The sequence below is a fragment of the Pinus tabuliformis genome, chromosome J, assembly GCF_031772625.1.
Source record: "Pinus tabuliformis cultivar Carrire ecotype Pingquan chromosome J, CPIR1, whole genome shotgun sequence".
NCBI lineage: Eukaryota > Viridiplantae > Streptophyta > Pinopsida > Pinales > Pinaceae > Pinus > Pinus tabuliformis.
In genome coordinates, this window is record NC_142295.1 from 101,600,912 (window position 1) to 101,623,289 (window position 22,378).

General features: G+C 36.2%; 2 protein-coding genes across 2 annotated transcripts in view; both read right to left on the reverse strand.

Annotated features, from left to right (window-relative positions):
• The window catches only part of LOC149225717 (uncharacterized), a 34,845-nt gene extending 28,043 nt beyond the window's left edge, over window positions 1-6,802 (reverse strand). The window contains exons 1-6 of the mRNA XM_089379995.1: window positions 5,885-6,802; window positions 3,925-5,708; window positions 3,443-3,567; window positions 2,898-2,952; window positions 1,411-1,499; window positions 985-1,116 (exon numbers count right to left, since the gene is read on the reverse strand). Coding sequence (XP_089236121.1) covers window positions 985-1,116; window positions 1,411-1,499; window positions 2,898-2,952; window positions 3,443-3,567; window positions 3,925-5,708; window positions 5,885-6,690 — 2,991 coding nt within the window. The 5' untranslated portion in view covers window positions 6,691-6,802. The remainder of the gene's footprint in view (window positions 1-984; window positions 1,117-1,410; window positions 1,500-2,897; window positions 2,953-3,442; window positions 3,568-3,924; window positions 5,709-5,884) is intronic.
• Window positions 6,803-18,669: 11,867 nt separating this feature from the next.
• Window positions 18,670-21,987, reverse strand: LOC149225718 (uncharacterized). The gene is made up of 3 exons (XM_089379996.1): window positions 21,227-21,987; window positions 20,523-20,848; window positions 18,670-19,964 (listed from the first exon to the last, which is right to left on the reverse strand). The coding sequence occupies exons 1-3, from the start codon at window positions 21,985-21,987 to the stop codon at window positions 18,670-18,672; spliced, it is 2,382 nt and encodes a 793-aa protein (XP_089236122.1).
• Window positions 21,988-22,378: the final 391 nt, after the last annotated feature.

Below are 22,378 nucleotides of genomic sequence, written 5' to 3' on the forward strand. Positions count from 1 at the left end.
CCAGTGCCATATCCACAACGATTTTTTAATGTGAAAATAACTTTGACTTACAAATCATAAGGCCTAAATTATCCATATCTGCTAAAACAATCTGCAGAGTAATACGGCAGCTTCATTAACTTGGGAAATAAACATGCCACTGAAAAATTAAAAGAACGGTGGAAAATAAGGAAGAAAGGAGCAGGGTAATCTTATATAATTTCATTGGCTTCACATTTGAACATTATGTTGTTCTGAACCATGATACCCTAAATTCATATATTAATTCAATGGATTTCATTAGGGATATCCTTTGAAACAATGCCCTATCCTTGAAGCAAAGTAATAGAAGAGTACTGCCATTTCTGTGGAAACAGTATATGTTCTGAACCTTCTTTCTTGATAAGTTAATGTCGAATATATGATCTGTTGGCTATTTATTTCTGTAAATGCTGTCACAGTTTGCTTCTGATATTTTTTCCAGTTGATAGACAACTTTCAAGACTTTTGCTGACTGCAAAACACAATTTCATGAACAACACACAACCAAACAAAGGAAAGCAAACTGTGTGAATGGCAAATAATGCCAAAGGGAAAAGAATAACCTCTGAAATCAGTGAGAATCTATGCCCATGCAACCTATAAGATTTGTACGTGCTTAATATTGGCATAAATTCTACACCAATTGGGCTTCACATAGACCATTTTTCTCAACCCATATTTAGGTAACTCTTACATTTCCGAAATCTTCATTGATGACTCTTCCCTGGCTAGTATTCATTAATATTTGACTTGAAAACCTAGAAAAAAACAGTGAATTTTGACCCATCAACTGCAACAAAAAACTAAACCATTCGACATTACCCAATTGCAGTTCTATGTGCTAAAAATGAAATTGCAGCATTAAAACAATTCCAATCAGTCATGACCATGGACCCTCTGTCTAAAAGAATTATAACTATATTGGCAACTAACACAATAATATCCATGCTTGCAATTACTTACGTGCTTATTTGTATCACTTAGTGTCGGAAGATCAATATGAACTTGAGTGGCATGCATTCTAAACAATGGACCAACAAGAGTTGCATTGTTTTTGACACAACACACTATATCTTGATCCTTAATCTCTGCAACCTGCAATCAGATCAATTAGCAGATATTTAACACTGGAACTCTATCTATATCAAGATAAGATGTGCAAATGTTCCTTTGCTAGGATATTCACAAAAACAATGTCAGAAGAGCATAGTTATTTAAGGTTGCGTGTAGAAGATTTCAAGAGAAGCTATGCATGGTAGATTCTATCTGCCCTAACATAATTCACCCAAAAGATACAAAATTTATCTAACAAACTGATTTATCTTAGACAATGTGATTGTTATATGAAAAGGCATGCATTGGGCTTAAGATTGTAAAATATCTTATAACCTTTTCCAACTCAGTCTGACCATATCCCTTTACAAGATTAGTCCATGACACCACATCTCTTTCAGGCATTCTATCAAATAATTGTTGTGCTGCAGAATTGTGCACAAAAGTGCACAGCTTCTTATGAATTCTAAGAATGATGTTAAAATTGAAACAAGGCAAGGTGCAACCATTTGGTTTCCATCTCTGTTACAAGTATTCCATGTCAAAGCAGCTATCCATTGAATATATGATAGGTCTTGTCTCTGTATAGAGGCCCTTTTAGGCCATGATCCATTTTCTTTTGAAAATATTACATTTTCCTGCATCTTTCCTTGGATCGATCTGAATTGTCTCTAAAACTTTGCATTCATTCCTTTTAATATCTTGAATTTAAGACATTTTCTCTGTGCTCCTTCATGTGTTTACACTACCGTTGTCAAAGAAATAGTGACTGGTATGGGACCATCTTTATTGTACAGGCAAGAACAACATGAAATTGGGTTTAGGAGCTTCAAGGCCATCAAATATTGAACTGAAACAAATATATAGAGGGAATATATGTAAACCTAGGAGGCCAAAATAATTAGAAATTGTATAGTAGGTGGTAACTTCATAATATTAATTTTCACATGTCTCACCGTGAGCCAGAGATGAAACTGGTCTACTTGAGGATTACACATCAGTGTTTGATCAATCCAATTTCTATGAAAACTCAAGAGTCATTTTTCCAACAACATAAAATATTACATTTTCCTGCATCTTTCTTTGGATCGATCTGAATTGTCTCTAAAACCTTGCATTCATTCCTTTTAATATCTTGAATTTAAGTCATTTTCTCTATGCTACTTCTTGTGTTTACACTGCCGTTGTCAAAGAAATAGTGACTGGTATGGGACCATTTTTATTGTACAGGCAAGAACAACATGAAATGGGGTTTAGGAGCTTCAAGGCCATCAAATATTGAACTGAATGATTGTCAGGGATCAGATGTACCCACAACTCTTTCAATCAAGGAAGACTGTCAAATTGAGAAAGAAGACATTAGAACAAAAGGGAAGGAAGACAACCAGTGCCATATCAACAACGATTTTTTTATGTGAAAATAACTTTGACTTACAAATCATAAGGCCTAAATTATCCATATCTGCTAAAACAATTTGCAGAGTAATATGGCAGCTTCATTAACTTGGGAAATAAACATGCCACTGAAAAATTTGAAGGAATGGTGGAAAATTAGCAAGAAAGGAGCAGGGCAATCTTATATAATTTCATTGGCTTCACATTTGAACATTATGTTGTTCTGAACCATGATACCCTAAATTCATATATTAATTCAATGGATTTCATTAGGGATATTCTCTGAAACAATGCCCTATCCTTGAAGCAAAGTAATAGAAGAGTACTGCCATTTCTGTGGAAACTGTATATGTTCTGAATCTTATTTCTTGATAAGTTAATGTCGGATATATGATCTGTTCGCTATTTATTTCTGTGAATGCTGTCACAGTTTGCTTCTGATATTTTTTCCAGTTGATAGACAACTTTCAAGACTTTTGCTGACTGCAAAACACAATTTCATGAACAACACACAACCAAACAAAGCAAAGCAAACTGTGTGAATGGCAAATAATGCCAAAGGGAAAAGAATAATCTCTGAAATCAGTGAGAATCTATGCCCATGCAACCTACAAGATTTGTACGTGCTTAATATTGGCATAAATTCTACACCAATTGGGCTTCACATAGACCATTTTTCTCAACCCATATTTAGGTAACTCTTACATTTCCGAAATCTTCATTGATGACTCTTCCCTGGCCAGTATTCATTAATATCTGACTTGAAAACCTAGAAAAAACAGTGAATTTTGACCCATCAACTGCAACAAAAAACTAAACCATTCGACATTACCCAATTGTAGTTCTATGTGCTAAAAATGAAATTGCAGCATTAAAACAATTCCAGTCAGTCATGACCATGGACCCTCTGTCTCAAAAGATTATAACTATATTGGAAACTAACACAGTAATATCCATGCTTGCAATTACTTACGTGCTTATTTGTATCACTCAGTGTCGGAAGATCAATATGAACTTGAGTGGCATGCACTCTAAACAATGGACCAACAAGAGTTGCACTGTTTTTGACATGACACACTATATCTTGATCCTTAATCCCTGCAATCAGATCAGTTAGTAGATATTTAACACTGGAACACTATCTATATCAAGATAAGATGTGCAAATGTTCCTTTGTTTTCAAAGCCTTAATTTATATTGGAGGAGGGAATGACCAATGTCTTTTTATTTGCATTTTTGTTATACACTAAAAGAACTACTAGTACCCTTTTATCCACAATTTCTCTATACAAGGAGCATAGATTTAAATTTCCCAAAAAAAAATAACCTGTTACAATTTTACAAAATGTTAAAAGACACAATAGCATGAATACAGGATATGCCAACTTCCTTTTAAAAGCTTTGCACATGAAATGGAGCTCGAAACCAGATCTGCATAATCTTATATAATGTGACCATGATCTTGCAACTGATGCATGAACTCCCTCTCCTGGGTAACAAATCTGGCTAAAGCAAACTTCCCAGCACTTTTATAGGCATCTATAACTGCCTTGAACGTGAATTCGTTTGGCTGAAAACCCTTCTGTTTCATTTTGTAAAACATTCTCCTAACACCATCTACCAACCCTAACTTCCCATAGCTAATTGTCATACTTGCATAAGTAATTGTATCTGGTTCAAGACCTTTGGCTTGCATGATCATGAACATGTTGTAAGCTTCATTAATCCTCCCAGCACTACCAAGTGCATATATAACAACATTGTAAGAAGACACATCAAAATCCAACCCAGAAGCTCTCAGTTCATCACAAGCTTCCAAAGCTTCAGCATGCATCCCCACTGCAGAAAAGATTGTCATTCTCAATGCCTGAATACCATGTGGAAGCCCACTTTTACGTGCAACATCGAGTTGCTCTACTGCCTCCCTTGGAATGCCTCCTCTCTTCAGAAGAATGCCCAGTGTTTTGTATGTATTCTCATTGGGTGAAGCCTTTAGTTTTAACATTTGATGAAAAACTTCAGCAGCCTCTCTCAATCTTCCATCTGCAATGAACAGGCTAATGACACTATTAAAAGAAAGAACGTTAGTAAGAAATCCCGATTCTAACATTTCCTTTGCAATTTCAGTGGCTTCATTAAGCCTTCCATTCTTTTTGTATAAGGACAACATCATGGAAAAAGAAAATTCATTTGCCTGCTGCTTTTCCTTCAAGACTTTGAATACTTCTTGTGCTTCAGTCACCATATCAGTGCGAGCATAAAGGTCAAGCATACAGCCTGATAAAAAGGCATCTGGCTCAACACCCAATTTCTGTATGCGTTTGTACGTTTCTTGTGCTTCCTTCAAAAAACCACGTTTACTATAAACCTTAATCAAAGAACTATACACCACAGAGTTCCTTGCAAAACCAGCATTTTGCATTATTTGAAAGTAACGTACAGCTTCTTCCACACATCCAGCTTCAGCAAATGCATTTATCAAGGCACCATAAACAAAAACATCTGGCTCCACACCTGCGTTAACCATCTTTTCAAACATCTTCTCTGCCTCTGCAGCTCGACCCAATCTTCCATAGGCGGCAATAACAGCACAAAATGATGAACAGTTAGGCACAAACCCTGCTTCCTGCTTTTTGGTAATAAAGTATTTTGATTCATCTAGAAGTCCCGAACTTGCAAATGTCTGAATCATGACATTAAATTCTAATACAGTTTGACCCTCGCCTCTTTCTTGACTGCACTTAAACACCTTTTCAGCGTCTAACCAATAACCCTGTTCCCCATATGCATCAATATTGGTAGCATAGCATTCACAGCTCACTCCTCCAGCAAGATGGAACCTTTCAAACCATGCCCATGCTTTCTCAAGCATCCCCAGATCTATATACATCCTAATAACAGCTGATTCGGAGTACTCATCCACATGAACGCCCAATCCATCCATCTCCCTGACAATAGCTTCTACTTCACTGACCATGTGTCTAATACAAAATGCATATAAAATAGTTCGACAACCCACAGTATCAAGAACGAGCCCTGCTTCCTTCATCTTTGTGAAGTAACAAAATGCTTTACCAATATTGTCATTTTGAGCATGCAATGCTATAAGAGTGTTATACGTCCTTGTGTCAGGCAAGCAATGAAGCTCTTCCATTTTCACCATAAGGGCATCTGCTTCGTCAAGATATCCATAAGATCCACAGATGTGAATCATGGTATTGAATGTTACAACATTTGGGCTTATTCCTTCTTTTAACATCTCAGAAAATAACTTGGAAGCTTCTTTTAGGCAGCCTGCCTTCCCATATGTATCAATTAATGTATTATACATGTAAGAACTGCCTGGCCTCTGAACTTGATCATTCTATCTGCAAGGATCCATGCACTTATCATCTAATAACCCTTTAATGAGCACTCCTTCAGGAAAATTATTTGGAGAGCAATCCCTAGAAAGATTTTCCCAGAAATCCAGTCCCTGAAGAACTGTTCAGCTTTCTCAGATTCCCTTGCCTTCTTCAAAATATGGACTACCGTGTTCACGATGACCTCATCTGGCCAGAGACCTTGTGATATCATGCGATCCAGCCAGAGAAGAGCCTCTTCTTTGAGACCAGCTTTCCCATACACATCTATAAGAGTACCATAGGTAGTGGCAGTAGGCAAGACCTTGTCTTTAACCATTTCTTCCCAAAACTTTTTCAGTTGATCCCATTTCTGTGCTCTTCCTAGAATTCTAAGCAGGATATTATAGTGAATAACATTAACTTCATAGCACTCTTTCTTCTGAAACCACTTAAAAATCTGAACTGCTCTTTCCGAGTCCCACTGCTCCTTTAGGATAATGCTTCGCTCTTTTGCACTGAGGTTTGCTTCCCAAGGTTCAAGCGCTTCGTCAATGTTCTCTGTAGAATCCAAAGCTTGCAAAATGGCTGGGATACACCCACCATACGATTTGTGTGAGCTTTTTCTTTTAGTTTCCATTTTCTTTGTTACATTTCTGCACCCGGAACTTGACTTTACTAGTGTGCTCTTGTGAGACTCTTTTGGTGGATAACGATGGCCTTCCGTACCTGGAGAAACATGAACAGATTGAAAATGTTGCTTGTATTTCTGTTTCCTCTTAGCCCTCCTGGGATGTGTATTGCAATAAGGATAAAGATAAACATATCCTGTGTTTAGGGCCGAAGAAGAAGGGATGTCTACTAATGACTGCGCTAGCATTTCTTCTGTTTGATAGGCAAAGGCAAAACATGAATGAAATAATAACAGATTACGGAGACTCGTAACAAGGAAACCTCCTGCGCGGCCTGAATCGTATCCTGGCGGGATGAGGCTGTAGTGTCGTGAAGTTGATTGGCAGCGTGTAGGGCAAACGAGTACAACTATTGATATAACAGCACAAGGCTACACATGCAGGGAAGAAAGACATGAAGAGTCTCAGCGAAGAGTCTCATCGCCAGCAGAAGAGTCTCATCACCAGCAGGCAGTCTCTGCGAAGAGTCTCATCGCCAGCAGGCCAGGCCTGGCCTTTCATGGCCCATTACCATGGGAAAAAAACCATTTTTCTATGAAAAAAAAAGATTAAACGAACGGCAAAAAACACCCCAATCATCTAACACACAGAATCAATGGCTCAGGATCGCACACGTCACATTTTAGGGATGTCTTTCTCAGAGGGAACGCCTTACGGCGTAAAAATAACTTGGAAGCTTCTTTTAGGCAGCCTGCCTTCCCATATGTATCAATTAATGTATTATACATGTAAGAATTGTCTGGCCTCTAAACTTGATCATTCTCTTTGCAAGGATCCATGCACTTATCATCTAATAACCCTTTAATGAGCACTCCTTCAGGAAAATTATTTGGAGAGTAGTCCCTAGAAAGATTTTCCCAGAAGTCTAGTCCCTGAAGAACTGTTCAGCTTTCTCAGATTCCCTTGCCTTCTTCAAAATATGGACTACCGTGTTCACGATGACCTCATTTGGCCAGAGACCTTGTGATATCATGCGATCCAACCAGAGAAGAGCCTCTTCTTTGAGACCAGCTTTCCCATACACATCTATAAGAGTACCATAGGTAGTGGCGGTAGGCAAGACCTTATCTTTAACCATTTCTTCCCAAAACTTTTTCAGTTGATCCCATTTCTGTGCTCTTCCTAGAATATGTATCAATTAATGTATTATACATGTAAGAACTGCTTGGCCTCTGAACTTGATCATTCTCTCTGCAAGGATCCATGCACTTATCATCTAATAACCCTTTAATGAGCACTCCTTCAGGAAAATTATTTGGAGAGCAGTCCCTAGAAAGATTTTCCCAGAAGTCTAGTCCCTGAAGAACTGTTCAGCTTTCTCAGATTCCCTTGCCTTCTTCAAAATATGGACTACCGTGTTCACGATGACCTCATCTGGCCAGAGACCTTGTGATATCATGCGATCCAGCCAGAGAAGAGCCTCTTCTTTGAGACCAGCTTTCCCATACACATCTATAAGAGTACCATAGGTAGTGGCGGTAGGCAAGACCTTGTCTTTAACCATTTCTTCCCAAAACTTTTTCAGTTGATCCCATTTCTGTGCTCTTCCTAGAATTCTAAGCAGGATATTATAGTGAATAACATTAACTTCATAGCACTCTTTCTTCTCAAACCACTTAAAAATCTGAACTGCTCTTTCCGAGTCCCACTGCTCCTTTAGGATAATGCTTCGCTCTTTTGCACTGAGGTTTGCTTCCCAAGGTTCAAGCGCTTCGTCAATGTTCTCTGTAGAATCCAAAGCTTGCAAAATGGCTGGGATACACCCACCATACGATTTGTGTGAGTTTTTTCTTTTAGTTTCCATTTTCTTTGTTACATTTCTGCACCCAGAACTTGACTTTACTAGTGTGCTCTTGTGAGACTCTTTTGGTGGATAACGATGGCCTTCCGTACCTGGAGAAACATGAACATATTGAAAATGTTGCTTGTATTTATGTTTCCTCTTAGCCCTCCTGGGATGTGTATTGCAATAAGGATAAAGATAAACATATCCTGTGTTTAGGGCCGAAGAAGAAGGGATGTCTACTAATGACTGCGCTAGCATTTCTTCTGTTTGATAGGCAAAGGCAAAACATGAATGAAATAATAACATATTACGGAGACTCGTAACAAGGAAACCTCTTGCGCGGCCTGAATCGTATCCTGGCGGGATGAGGCTGTAGTGCCGTGAAGTTGATTGGCAGCGTGTAGGGCAAACGAGTACAACTATTGATATAACAGCACAAGGCTACGCATGCAGGGAAGAAAGACATGAAGAGTCTCTGCGAAGAGTCTCATCGCCAGCAGAAGAGTCTCATCGCCAGCAGGCAGTCTCTGCGAAGAGTCTCATCGCCAGCAGGCCAGGCCTGGCCTTTCATGGCCCATTACCATGGGGAAAAAACCATTTTTCTATGAAAAAAAACAGATTAAACGAACGGCAGAAAACACCCCAATCATCTAACACACAGAATCAATGGCTCAGGATCGCACACGTCACATTTTAGGGATGTCTTTCTCAGAGGGAACGCCTTACGGCGTAATGAGTGGAAAATACAAATGACAACGTTTTTTTTTATGAGTGAAAGTTTTCTAAATGGGAAAAATGGTAAAAATATTATCGAATGATGATCTGTTGGAAATACAAATTCTTTAGAATTTAAGCATTAATTGATGATGTGACACGTCATTTTTGGAAGATGCGCTGAATTAATCAATAACAAAAAAAGGGTGATTTATATTTCTCATTGCCGTAGTCTAACTAGCCGGAGGAATTGCCCGGAAAGTTATGGAAATTCCGGTCATATTTAGAGAAAATTTGGCAAGGATTTTTGTAAATCCAAGTTATAGTTGTTAAACTTTAAAATTTTAGGTGTTCTAGACGTTTTTGATGGTGCTGAATCCATTTCCACCATCAAAAACAAGATTCAAACACTGTCTCTACAAGATTTTTTGAAATTTTTTTACCCAGGTTCCAACTACTTTTGACGGTCTAGGCAATTCCTCGACCTCGCCAAACAACTCCTTTCTCATTTAATGAAAATTGATACACATAAGTGACAACACTTTAACTTATTAAGTTAGGATATAAATCTAGGACTTAAATGTTCGATACGAGGGAGAGTAGCCATTGCCAACGGGATTCACGAGGCACCAAAGCGATTAAACTATATGCTTTACCAGTGGTTATAGTAGTACAAATACAAAGAAGAACGATGTTATGATTAAGAAATAAGATTTTAACAATGCGAACCAATAATATTTGAGAAATGTAAATTTACATATTATTAATTAATAAGAAAAGTTAATATATAAAATTAAATTGTTATGTAGTTAGGAAAAAAATTGGTCAAAGGTAAATTAATATAGAGTCAATGCAAAACTTAATGCGTTATATATTGCCTGCGGCAGGTATAATAAAGTTCAAGAAAAATAGATTATAGTGAATGATATAAGCATTAAATTCTTTATGTGATCAATTTTTAAATATATTTTATATATGATTGTAGTGTGTAATTAAATGCTATAAAGAGTATAAGTTTTTTCTTATAAAATAAGTAGGGAATTTGAATAGATAAAGAGGATTTATGTCATAAAAACAACTTTAAGATGTATAAATTTAGGCTTATGATTTTTTTAACTTATTTTAATTGTCATTTCTACTTATGAAATGGGTATTGTGGAATATTATATTTGAAGTATTTTTTATATTTAAAGGGAAAAAGAGGAGGAGAGTTGAGTAAGCAAGCATACCCATCTCACAATTAATTGATCATTTTATTACGAGGAGTTACTACTCCTATTTGTTTATCCTCGTGAAAATGAACCTTAAGAAGAAGGTTAAAGCATTGAATGGAATTGAGAGGATCAAGTTACAGCTACAAGGTTAAAGCTTGTGTGTTATAAGTCTTGATTCTGATGTGAAGGAAGGCTTGAACTCAATCTAGATACACTAGGAGAGTTAGATTAAAAGGAATGTGATTGAAACAAATGACTATGAGTAATGTGGAGGAAGATTTACAATTTTTGACACATATTAGAGATTGAAGTTGTTGGTGTAAGAGGAGGAGAATACTGAAAGGGGGGGGGGGGGTTGAATCAGTGTTGTGCAGTATGGACCATCTTAAACACTTCTTACCAGTTTTTACAATTTACTAAAACAACAACTAATTAGAAATAGCACAACATCAACAACATAACATGTGAGCAATAAATAACAAATGTATTGTACGATCACATGAGTAGCAACACACATAAAGCACATAGAACACAAAGACACTGGATATTAGGTGGACAAACTTTCCGAGAGAAAAGCCACTATACGCTTTGCTTCTTATTATTATCATTATGCAAATATTCCTTTTACATCATCATCCACTAGCATCCACCAGTGTGCAAGCATTGGATTGCGATATGTGAGCACCCACTCACTCCATGCCACAACCTAATGGAAGCACCCACTTCCACAACTATATGCAGACACCCATCTATTGGAAGCACCAACCCACAATAAGTTGCAGGCACCACTTCCACAACTATATGCAGACACCCATTAGTTGGAGGCACCAACCCACAATAAGTTGCAGGCACCCTCTCCCAAATGGCTTTGAAAACATTGATCTGTTGGAGGCGTTGACCCCTAATAGTTTCTCAGACACCCACCTGAAGGAAGCCTCTACTCCCTAATTGCCAGGTGCAATATTTGAGGATATTTCAGGCATCCTTTTGGCCATTTTCCCTCATTGAACCTACAATTTTCCCAGTACAATGTCACTCCCTCTGATTAAGAAGCAACATTTTTCTTTGACATATTATTATGTTATTTTCTGCTAAGTATTGAACGAAACAATGCTTTCTTTGGGATGACTAACCAAGGTATCTTTGGAAGAGTTCTTTTGAATGTTTTTTCTTTCAGGTGTTTCCATAACTACTAATAGCCATGGGTGAACAGTTGTTGTTATTACTTTCTATTACATGGTGTGAATTGTTGTTACTTGTTGTTACACCTTGGGTTTGCCATTTCCTGTTGTTACACCATGAAGTTGTTGTTACACTGCAAATTGTCAAGACTGTAGATGCCATTTTCAAAGACAATTGTCAAGGGCCGCATGAAGTAATTCCATGCGAACAGTCAAGAAGATCTGAGCAGATACAATTGCATCTAAACAAGAGTGGTGCAACCACAACAAATCTTTATTAAAAGTAGTTTGTAACAATTTCTATCTTTTTATCATTTATGTTAGCTTAATCAACATAAGAATCGCAAGATTCTCATGACTGATTTGTTTCCATAATTTTGGGGCTTTGTTATTTATAAAAGATCTTAGTATCATGAGAAGGGAACAACGATAGAACATAGATAATACTGACATTATGATCTTGTACTTTTCCACTATTTTAATATAAGCATATATCCAGTGATGTTACTACAAATTCCGTGTTGAATTCTTAAATAGTTTTCATTTTACTCATGCACCCTGCTAGGGAGGAAGGGCCCTCCTCTTTAGCATGGATCACAGTGTTGATAGGATATTTGTTTTCTATGTGTCAGTGTGGATTTCTTATCATTGTTGCACACGTTTCATTATGGGATAGATACACTTTTGCTTTCGGATTTATTGTGTGTTGTTACACAGGTTAATCAATTATGTGCTAATCAGTTGTTGTTATATCTTTCGCTGATAGTGTATGGCGCGCCTATCTTTATTATGAAGTTCTTATGAAGTGTGGATTCTTTCCTTGCTGAGTGTGTTTCATTCCTGCAGTGTGCCTTTTAATTACTACAAGCATCTATTTCCATTTTGCAAGAGTGCTTTAATTTATGCAAGTGTATTCAACGACATCTTTTCTATTTTACCTAGTTGTTACATGTATCGACATAAATAGTGCAAATGCCTTTGAAATAAAAAGACCTACCCTGGTTGACAATTAATGATTGTGGTTTAGTTACTTTAGGAGTGATAAAACCTCACAAGCACTAATAAGTAAGCCACCACTTACCCTGGAGGCATTGGCCTTCGATTCTCAATGGACCTCCTTTCATCCATTTTCATATTGGATCCACCTATGCTCATTATCAATACAAACAACGTAAAAACACCTCTGCTCATTATCAATACAATCAACGCAAAAACACCTTTGCCATACAACCTCTCTTTGCTCACCAATCACATCAAATTGTCAAACCCTAGCAGCATACTCTGACTCGACAAGGCTATACAAGCTCACCTCACTCAGCTATACAATAAGCTAGCATTGTCACTCTTTATGCATAACTAGTCAACAACAACATATTCTACTCTCAACCATACAACACTCGCATAGACATAACTTCAACAAACACGCTCAATAATGGCATGGCAATAAAAGCCTCATATAAGGAGTACATGAGTCATTCATTACAAGGCTTGTGACATTACAAGACAATAAAGCACTACTCTCATGACAAAACACCAACAATTCATAGACAGGGCAGTTATAACTCCAAATAAATCTACCCCTACAAGATCAAAATATTATCAACAACACAAAATACACAACCAACATAATGTTCACTACCTAGCATCAAATTCAATCCATATGCTTTATCGGTTACACAACCTATGAATCACACAACATTGAAAACTAATACCACTCTAGCTCCAACAATTTAATGCATAACACCCATACACACTACCTTTGGCATTTTTGCATAGCATAATGTTACGAGTAACTCGCACACCATACATGGCTATCCAACGATCTTAGAACACACTCATTGGTGAATAATTTAGTGCACAAAATGTATTCTTCAGGGTCTAATTGCATTATTTCTAACATGATTTCCATCTGCAGCACAACCATTTAAATTAATGACACAATAACTAAATCGGACTATATCAATGCTCACCAATTACGTTCCATTTTTCTTGATTATTTTAGACCAAACAATATAAACTTTGAAACGGGAACTATAAACTCAAAATGGGAACTTTGGCCCAAAAACCCGAAAAAACATGAAAAACAGTGCTAAAAACGAAAAGTGTGTATACTGGAACGATGGTTTTTTCTCTTAGGGTCAATTTTGAACATGTTTTAAAAATGGCAGTGAAAACGATTTTTTTGTAGAAAAACTATGCAAAAATCACCTTGAAAATCAAAAGTGTTGATACTCGAATGATGGCTTTTTTTCCGGGTCATTTTTCAACATTTAAAAAAAAATGTCAGTAAAACCGAATTTAAAATTTCGATTTAATTTTTTTTTAAGATTGTTAAAAAAATAATTTTTATTTTAAAAACAAAAAAAAGGCTCACACTATCCTATAAAAATATAGATATAATTTTGATTCAAATTAAAAAATAAAAATTATTATTATTATCATCATCATCATCATCATATAGCACTCATAACATATTTCATTAAAAATACTTAAAAATATTAACATTATGCGTATGTGTTTTTAAATTGAATGTTTTAGTTTATATCAATATATATATATATATTCACTTTTTAACCAGTTTAACATATTTTAAAAATTTAACTATAAAAAATTATATATATTAATAAAATATAAAACATTTAAATATATATATTAAAGTGTAGATATCTTAATATAAACACAGTGTTAATTAGTCATATTTCTTAATTTTTGGTGATGGCATTTAACAATAAAGTTTTTTATTAGTTGTTTTATTTTTGTGATAAAAACTGTCTTTCTTATTTTTTTAATTTAATTAAAATATATTTAAATTAAATGACACCTACTAACTACTTTTTTCAGTATGGAATGACACCTACTAACTAGTATATAAACTTTATTATAAATTTATCTTAATTTATATATTTAAATTCAAATTATTATATAGTTATTTTTATTTGAATATGTTATACTTTAAAATTATATAAAATACTTACATTCAAATCTTTCATTCCATTTTTTTTTTTTAATTTCATGCATGTGTAATCGAGATATTTCTATGCGTAGAATAATAAACTTTCATGGAAATTATCGTTTAATCATTGTACTAGAATCTCTATATTTAATTATTCATCAAGATTGTTGTTTAGTCATTGTACTAAGATCTATATGTTTATTGTTTTTTCAATAATTTTTTTATTAGAATACTAAAACTTCATCAAAACAATTGTTTAATCATTGTACTAATATCTCAATATCTAAAGCCGTTTAATTAGTGTACTACGATCTCAATATCTAAAGGTTTTCCATTGTCAGAACATCTAATAAACATCCTTTGCAATAAACAAAATATGCCTAGATATGACAAAGGAAGAGGAAGGCTGAAGGTTTAGCTTTCTTATGTTTATCATATTTACAACAAAGTCATTTAACAGATAAATGACTTTTCGTCTATTCATTCATTATTAGAGTAATCACCAGAGTTATCCAGATAGTTTTCATTGGAATCATCCAAGTTGCTCTTCACTAATCGAGTAATCACCAGAGTCATCCAGATTGTTTTTATTAGAATCATCCAAATTGTTCTTGGATGATTTCTCAAAATAATTCTCATAATATATTCCAATCTATTTGATAGATATCATATACAATAAGTTGAATTCTGATAGATATAACTTACAATAATTTCAGTTCTGACCACAACATCAATATGGATTTGTTATTGTGTTATCTATACCTTCATAATAAATTTGAAATGTTTTTAGGGAGAAAATAAATTCAAGGAACAAATAGTTTGACCGAGTAATCTCTTATTAATTACATGATATAGAAGTCCTAACTATCTAAAAGCTACTTTGAATCTCAATCTAGTTGCTTTGTTATTTTAAAAGGCTTGGAGTCTTCTTTGATTTAGATTAAAAAATGATAATACTAACTCTGTGTTTTCAAATTATGACAAATCTGGATGCACCTACTCCTAGCTACCCTATCGCACGCAAGTATTTACACTAGTATTTATTCATAATATTTTAAATTTAGGAATTTTAATTTGAATCTAATCCCTCTAAATTCCTAAATTTAAAATATATTGGCATTGGAATTGCCCAACGTAAACATGTTGGCTTTTGGGGAGAAAAGATTTGACTTTGTTATGTTGCAATTATTTTTATTTTAAAATAAAACTGGTATTTATTCATAATATTTTAAATTTAGGAATTTTAATTTGAATCTAATCCCTCTAAATTCCTAAATTTAAAATATATTGGCGTTGGGCAATTCCGAGAATCGCCCAACGTAAATCTGCTAGCTTTTGGAGAGAAAATATTTGACTTTGTTATGTTGCAATTATTTTTATTTTAAAATAAAATTGGTATTTATTCATAATATTTTAAATTTAGGAATTTTAATTTGAATATAATCCCTCTAAATTCCTAAATTTAAAATATATTTGCGTTGGGCGATTCCGAGAATCGCCCAGCATAAACCTGGTGGCTTTTGGGGAGAAACGATTTGACTTTGTTATGTTGCAATTTTTTTTATTTTAAAATAAAACTAGTATTTATTCATAATATTTTAAATTTAGGAATTTTAATTTGAATCTAATCCCCGTAATTTCATAAATTTAAAATATATTGGCATTGGGTGATTCTGTAAACCTGCTGGCTTTTGGGGAGAAAAGATTTGACTTTGTTATGTTGCAATTATTTTTATTTTAAAATAAAATTTGATATTAAAAAAAACGAATATTTAATTAAAAAAATACATTTAATTTTTTCAACAAATTATATTTATTTAAAAAAAAATTAAATGTTTTTCACACACAAGATATTGCGTCATTAAAGACGAGGATTTATTTTCCTTCTTGGTACAAAGATCTAAAAGAATTTTGTCCTTCCATATGATTGAATACTTTGTTCATCGAATTATTTTATTTCAAATTAAATGTGACACGCAAGATATTGGGTCATTCAAAAAGGAGAATGTGGGTTCCGCATTTGAAAATCGGTGGAAAACAGACTTGAATATTATGGAAACGGACTTGTGAGGAACCCAAAAAAAATAAAAAATAAAAAATTGTAAGGTGTGTGCATGGAGTTCAAGGTGTTACCACGAAAATGATATCAGCAATAGCTTATGCTCGGTCATTTATATGATCTCTATTAATAGAAACCTCTAAAATAGTTTTCTCTGGTTATATGCATGTCGCTTGTGACCTGTTGTTGTACGTGAGCATAATTCACAACATTGAAATTCATAAAAGATTAAACTGGGAGTGGATGTGATTCATATCTTAAAATGTGTGCGGAAAGTTCCCACTTATGCCAACTTAGGCCTAGAATTTCATCCTCTACTTGTCAAATCCTAATGAAAATTTGATGACTTTTTTTGCATTTTTTTATGCGTGTCATTTTACGTTTTAATTCAATCAAATTTGTGAGCGTGTGCCTGATTTTATTTGAAAACTTTCTTTCAACAACTCTTACAAATTTGTTTTATAATACCAAATAATTAAATTCCAAGTTAATAATAACTATTATTTATAAGCATTCATTTTAAATTCCCATCATTTACAAATATTTAATAATAATTTTTTTAAATGACTTTTTTTTTTTTCAAAAAATCAAATTTTTTCTAAAAAATAAATTCTTGGATTTATTTTGTCGCAGGAAAATTATGCAGCTTGAGTGATATTGTAACACCAGTGTTGTAATTAAAACTGTCGGTTTTTGTGTCTCGTTTATTATTACTAGTGGTTTAATTAGGGATTGAGACTAGTTGATTCTGGTTGGAAAATAATATTTTTTTTAAATTAATAAATAAGTATTAATAAATAAAGTTTGTTGTTTTGTTGTTGAAAATCATAATGGGTGAAACTGGAATAAATGATACTTCGCCAGAATTTAGAGGAATTAGATTCAAATTAAAATTCCAAATTTTAAATTAAATCCAAATTATTATTATTATTATTTTAAATTAAATCCAAATTTTAAATTGTTGAGGAGTCAGATCATCGCTGCAAGTTAAATAGGGAGAGCAGATCTTCCAAACGCCTAGGTGTGACCATTAACGACTATATAAAAACAGCTAGATTATATAGTAATATTCTAATGTTAATTATGGGTCAATAGTCATATACTATCTAGTCAATGTAACTAATTATCTTCTTAATAAATAATTTATATATTTATATGTTATAATATATTATATATTTGAATCTTGTACAACCCATAATTAACATTAGAATATTTTTTTTTGACTTTAACGGTTAGATTTTTATTTAAAAGGCGGCAAAACAGCTGCCGCTTGCATTTACATTGGATTGAGTTTCTCAATTTCATTTCTCTCTGAGTTCATGAAGTCTGCAATTCCATGATCAATCTTTGATTCAGGGTCGTCTTTTGGAGAAGCAACGCTGTATCTCTGCCGGATGGTTCTTTACCTTGATGTTACCAGCTGATTCTGACAACCTGAGTATGCCTTTCTGGAGCCTTCCTCTAACTCTTCCAACGCCTTGATTTTTGTCAAAGCAATTTCCCCTGGAGCAGAAAGAGCCGTGCGAAATGGGCAGCTGTCCGATTGAATGTACAGAGCCTGACGTCAAAATTTTGCGTTGCTGAAACACCACGAGCGGCGTTGCTGAAACACCAGTTTCAGCTACTGATAAAATAACTGTGTTACTGAAACACCATTTCCAGCAAGCAAATTTCTGGGTTTTCTGTGTTAAAACAGAATTACTGGTTAATCCGAACTCTTCCAACGCCTTGATTTATGTCAAAGCAATTTCCCCTGGAGCAGAAGGAGCCGTGCGAAATGGGCAGCTGTCCGATTGAATGTACAGAGCCTGACGTCAAAATTTTGCGTTGCTGAAACACCACGAGCGGCGTTGCTGAAACACCAGTTTCAGCTACTGATAAAATAACTGTGTTACTGAAACACCATTTCCAGCAAGCAAATTTCTGGGTTTTCTGTGTTAAAACAGAATTACTGGTTAATCCGATTATGGGATGATGCAGAGAGAATCTTCCAAATTGACTGATAGGGTTCTTTGGCTTTTGGCAGCTCCAAGGTTAGCTTCAAAATCAGCTTGAGAATTAAGCTGCCTCATAATGTGGAAGAAGGAGATTTTCTGAAAGTTAGCCAGCATGGGTCTTATTTTCTTTAGAATTCGGCCTAAATGGATCTGCCACTGATTCGAAGGAGAATTCATTGCTTGAATGATGAGCCGAGAGTCTCCGAAGACCGTCAATGTTTGAATGTTCCGTTTTAGAGCCAGAGTCAGCCCCTGCCACAAAGCTAGAGCCTCAGCTCTATTATTTGATTCGATTCCCAACCCCAATGGTACTTGAGTAAAGTAGACCCATCGGGTTTCAGCAGCACTCCACCTCCACCCGCAGCTCCTGGATTGCCTTTCGAGGCCCCGTCAAAGAAAAGACAATGGTCATCTAGTGCCGATCTCCACTTTAGAAATTCCTGTTCTTCCATACGGATTTCCCACTTAGCATGGCAAGTGGTTGGAATAGTAGGGATGGGTTGATTATTTGGAACGATTTCTTTTAGCCACAGCTCCTCCTCATTGTCCAGCTTTACTTCATTCCTTAGGGTTGGCTTAGCTTCCAAAGTCTCTCCCAATAAAGCTTTAATTTTGGATATAACATTGTTTACAGTGCAGATTTCTCCTCTGAAGATTTTGTTGTTCCTTTCCAGCCATAATTTCCAACATATGTATTTAGGGGTCCACATCCAAGCAGTCCTAAGGAGGTTTTTATTGTTGGTGCAGATTGGAGGTAGCTTGGCCCACTCGTAGAACAGGGATGGCACACTTCTTGGTAGCTCAATCTTGTCCGCCCTTGAACTCAGGACCCCTTTCCAGACTGCCTTGGCAAAGGGGCATAGCAGCAACAGGTGATCAGCTGTTTCTTCCTCTGATATACATAATGGACATCTGGAGGGCCCTTCCATTCCCCGTTTTCTCAGATTGTCTCCTGTGAGAATACTATTATGAGCAAGTGTCCAGCAGAAAAAGTCTATTTTAGGGAGAGAAGGAAAGTTCCATATGAATTTCCATTGCGTTGGGTCTGGAGGGACATTCGGGACAGCAATTAAACTTTTGTATCCTTCAGCTACCGAGTAGGAGCCGGTATGGGAGCCCCACCCTCTTTTATCCTTGGCTGTTGCTGATAATGGTGATTTCCCTTGCAGATTGTCTAACAGTAAAGAAGCTTCAGATTGCAAATGGTGTGGTACCTCCCCGAGATTCCAGCTGTCCCATCTTCTTTCAGCATCCTCCGTCCAGTTGGTTATGTCCCATAGAGTTTCCTTGTTGTTGGAATGCAACCATAGCTTAATATTTGCCAGGCCTTTTATATGATGAAGAGGCTGGTCTCCAAGAATCTGATCGTTCCAAATTCTTATTTTTTTCCCATTACCTGGGATCCAATAGAGGTTGGGGCTGAAGTTGTCCAGAGCAGCGATACAAAGTTTGGATATTGGGGAGCCTTTGGAATTTTTTGGAGGAAGATCAAGACATCTCAATCGTTGACCTTGAAAGTATTTCTTCCACAGCACTTTCTTGCTCCAGCTTATTTTTCCTGCCACAATATTCCACAATATTTTTGAGCCAAGAGCGAGATTTTGGGCAGCCGAGTCTCTAATTTGCAGACCTCCTTCTATGAAAGGTTTCTTAATGGTATCCCAATTTACTAAATGAAGCCTTCTTTCGTTGTTTTTTCCCCCTTCCCACAGAAATCTTCTCAGCATACCATCCATTTTACTGAGAAAGGTTTTGGGGGCGAGGAGAATGGAATGCTGAAACAGAGGCATGCTTGTTAAGACAGAATTTATAAGGATAATTTTCCCAGCAGTGTTCAGCCAGGAGGCTCCCCAGGCATTAATTCTGAGTTTGAGCTTGTCCAAAAGGGGCATCCAATGGGAAACTTTGGGGATGGATCTGAAAATTGGGATCCCAAGATATTTGAAAGAATCCCAGTCTTGACAGATTTTTATTTCAAGAAGCCTAGCTATATCAGCAAGGTTTTTAGCTGAGCAATTCCAGCCATAGATTGTACTTTTTGAGTAGTTAATCTTGCTGCCGGATGCTTCCTTATAGATGTCCAGTTCCTTTTTGAAAGAATTGGCCGAAATAATACTCGCTCCACCTAGTAGCAGAGTATCGTCGGCAAATTGAGCATGGTTTATTTCTTTGACATTTTGCACCATTCTGAGACCTGGCAGAGTTTGGATTTGCTGACAGTAGTCGAGCTGGAAACTCAACACTGAGGCTTGAATGGCATAGAGAAGCGGGGACAGCGGACAGCCTTGCCTTAATCCCCTTGAAGCTGTAAAAAATTCAGTTGATCTTCCATTTACCAGCGGAGCAATCCAAGGAGAGGCGATGCAGGCTTTCACCCAATTTGTGAATTTTGTTGAAAAGCCCATTTTTGTCATAACTGCAAACAGGAAGTCATGCCTCACCCTGTCAAAGGCATTAGCCAGATCTAGTTTTATTACCATTCCTTTCTCTTTTCTCTGGACACTTGAATGTACTGCCTCTTGAACCAGTACAATATTATCCAGTATCTTTCTCCCTTTGATGAAGCCTCCTTGGTTCTCCGGTATGATGTCCGGCAATATATTCTTGAGGCGCATGGATATTATTTTGGTAATAAGTTTATAGCTAGTATTACACAACGAAATGGGGCGGAATCTACTGAACTCAGAAGCTCCTTTTTCTTTCGGAAGCAAAGCCAGAAAGGCTGAATTGGTGCTGCCTCCTATCTTAGTACAAAATTGAGATTTCCTTACCATTCTCAGAAGGTCTTTGTTGATAATTGACCAGCAAGACTGAAAGAACCTGGCAGTGAACCCATCAGGCCCTGGCGCTTTATCCGGGTCCATGCAATCCAAAGCTTTCTTGAGCTCATCCATGCTGATCGGGGCAGTCAGCATATTATTGACGGGATCTTGCACACAGAAGGGGATCAGATTGTACGGATATGCTTGGGGATCTATAGGCTGGTAATCAGGAGCTGAATAGAGATCTTTAAAAAAGGAGAATGCTGCTCTCTTTATGCCCTCAAAATCATTAACCACTGTATCTTGGAATCGGATTTCTGAAACATTTTTGTATTGCTTTCGGGCTTCGGCATGTTTGTGGAAGAAACTAGTATTTTTGTCGCCGGCTTGTAACCATAAGTTTCTAGATTTCTGTCTCCAATACTCCTCTTCGTCCCTACTGGCTTTATGAAAGGCTTTTTGTAACTCAACTTCTTTTTGGAGCAGACTTTGGGTAATATCTGAATTCTCCATTGAGGATTGGAGGGCAGCAAGATTTTCTATAGACTCTTTTCGATTGGCAGCAGGAGTTTTCAAAGCTTTTGCCCATTCCTTGAGCTTTCTCTTAAGAGCCCGCAATTTTTCTTCCCACACGAAGAAAGGGGAACCCTGAATTTTCCGGTTCCAGACTTCAGCAACCACCTCATTGAACCCCTCTTGCTGAATCCATAATGGGCTAAATCTAAAAGGAATGGGTCCAAGAAATCTATCCACGGAGAGCTCCAGACTTATGGGTTTGTGGTCAGAGGTGCAGTTGGGCAGAATTTTGGATGAGGTCATTAGGCCACTAGTGAGGAAGGAGGTTTGGACAAGGAATTTGTCCAAGCGAGCTGCTATATGGCTGGGACCTAGTCTTTTATTAGACCAAGTATATTTCCCGGCTGAAGGTTTGATGTCCTCCAAATCCCAATCGTTCATGATGTCTTCTACCCATTCTCTGGCAGGGTCCCTTACAGGTGAACCACCTTTTTTCTCTTCAGCAGCTAGAGTAACGTTCAGATCCCCTGCAATAATGATATTTCCTGGATTGTGCAAAACAAGAAAGGACTGGAGTGAGTCCCAGCAAATTTTTTTCTCCGATGGCAAGACTGGAGCATAAAGGTTAAATAAACTTACTTGTTGACCAGAATCTTTGTGGAGGAGTTGAGTGAAAATCCAGTGCTGGCCACTT

Excerpts from the sequence above, each read along its gene's own strand:
- LOC149225718 (XM_089379996.1), bottom strand. The coding sequence starts at position 21,987 with ATGACCTCATCCAAAATTCTGCCCAACTGCACCTCTGACCACAAACCC. Across the intron at positions 20,849-21,226 it reads CCTGATGGGTTCACTGCCAG|GGTGAGGCATGACTTCCTGT; the intron begins GTTCTTTCAGTC and ends TGCCTTTGACAG. Across the intron at positions 19,965-20,522 it reads TCTGCTACTAGGTGGAGCGA|GAAAAATAAGCTGGAGCAAG; the intron begins GTATTATTTCGG and ends ATATTGTGGCAG.